The sequence below is a fragment of the Sinocyclocheilus rhinocerous genome, unplaced genomic scaffold, assembly GCF_001515625.1.
Source record: "Sinocyclocheilus rhinocerous isolate Xijiao unplaced genomic scaffold, SAMN03320098_v1.1 scaffold4693, whole genome shotgun sequence".
Classification (NCBI taxonomy): domain Eukaryota; kingdom Metazoa; phylum Chordata; class Actinopteri; order Cypriniformes; family Cyprinidae; genus Sinocyclocheilus; species Sinocyclocheilus rhinocerous.
The window spans coordinates 1-1,675 of NW_015629058.1; the positions used below are offsets into that span (position 1 = coordinate 1).

At 42.7% G+C, this 1,675-nt stretch overlaps 1 protein-coding gene across 3 annotated transcripts; it reads left to right on the plus strand.

Annotated features, from left to right (window-relative positions):
• Positions 1-139: 139 nt before the first annotated feature.
• On the plus strand, positions 140-1,101 carry LOC107738667 (histone H3). Of its 3 annotated transcripts, none has more exons than XM_016550449.1 (2): positions 140-544; positions 610-1,101. In XM_016550449.1, exons 1-2 carry the CDS (start codon positions 177-179, stop codon positions 650-652), a joined length of 411 nt encoding a protein of 136 aa, XP_016405935.1. In that variant the 5' UTR covers positions 140-176; the 3' UTR covers positions 653-1,101. The 3 variants fall into 3 exon arrangements, with proteins under 3 accessions (XP_016405935.1, XP_016405936.1, XP_016405937.1); XM_016550450.1 differs by having other exon boundaries at positions 140-532; positions 598-1,101; XM_016550451.1 differs by having other exon boundaries at positions 140-494; positions 560-1,101.
• Positions 1,102-1,675: the final 574 nt, after the last annotated feature.

Below are 1,675 nucleotides of genomic sequence, written 5' to 3' on the forward strand. Positions count from 1 at the left end.
CCCGTTTGAAAACAGGAGTCGCGCAGTCATTGGCTGGCAGTCGTGCGCACACGTCACACATCAGCCAATCACAAGCTTCTGCACCCTGAAGCCATCCTGAGATGCTTTAAAAGCAGCTGTGTTACAGCGATTGTTACTTTCACCGCTCGTAGCCTGAAAGAAATTAGACTGCAGTCATGGCAAGAACCAAGCAGACCGCTCGTAAATCCACCGGTGGCAAAGCCCCGAGGAAGCAGCTCGCTACTAAAGCCGCCCGGAAGAGCGCCCCAGCCACCGGCGGCGTGAAGAAGCCCCATCGTTACAGGCCCGGGACCGTGGCTCTCCGAGAGATCCGCCGCTATCAGAAGTCCACCGAGCTGCTGATCCGCAAACTGCCTTTCCAGCGTCTGGTGCGAGAAATCGCTCAGGATTTCAAGACGGACCTGCGCTTCCAGAGCTCCGCTGTCATGGCCCTGCAGGAGGCCAGCGAGGCTTATTTGGTCGGTCTGTTTGAGGACACCAACCTGTGCGCCATCCACGCCAAGAGAGTCACCATCATGCCCAAGTCGGTCTGTTTGAGGACACCAATCTGTGCGCCATCCACGCCAAGAGAGTCACCATCATGCCCAAAGACATCCAGCTGGCCCGCCGCATCCGCGGAGAGCGCGCTTAAACCCGCCGCTGCATCAGCCGCATTACACCCCAAAGGCTCTTTTAAGAGCCACCACAATCACACTGAACGAGAGTTTCCACTGTAACGCTTAATATTACGAACAGCGAGTACAGTCGTGCTCACAAGTTTAATGAATTTAGTCTTGCGTCGTTCCTTTTGTTTTTTGTGAAGCTTTAATTCTCTGTTATTGTAAAGGACACACACTGGGGAAGACATAACATAAATATGCCACTTTTAATCATTTATTGGTTTCTTAATGACATGCTGATTAAAATAAATACAATGAACTTACTCCTAAAATGCTTATAATACAGTCAAGTGCAACTATATAAGGGCCATTCTTCAGAATTGGTGGAAACTGCTGTCCCACAATCAACAAACACATTTAAAATGCATTTAAGTATTCAAATCTTAGATGTTTACAAATATCCTTTTATTTTCTATTGAAACCCACAACAATATTTAAAATATCTGTAAGCTTTATATATGTGTATATATCATTTTTGGGTGCTTTCAATTGTGAGGTGGTTGTCCTGAACCCTAAATTTCTATTTATGAAAATGATATTGAAATACTTTTCCCATTTTATTCCATTGTTGTTTTTAAAAATGTATTTTTTATTTTATATATATATATATATATATATTCTTTGTAAATGATGAAATAAAATTGTGCCCTGTATTTTCATGTCTTTTTTTCATTTTCATGTGTTTTAGTTTTAGTTCATTGACTGAGAATGATTTTAAGTACAGCCCTACATTGATGAGGAATTATTCCTGTCCTTCACCCACAGCTACATAGTGAGTAGATTGGTCTCATCATTTTGAGATGTGCTCAAAAGTCTGACAATCTGTGTGTAACGTTAAGGAAAGTCACTACCTAACACCTTTTTTCTACAGTGAAGCACCCTTTTCTGTGTTACTTCATATCACATAGTTTTTATATGTGTACAATGTCCAGAACTGTGCTGCTAGCTATCCATGTGCTGATTAGCATTTGTGAGTAAAAAAATGGTAGAAGCGC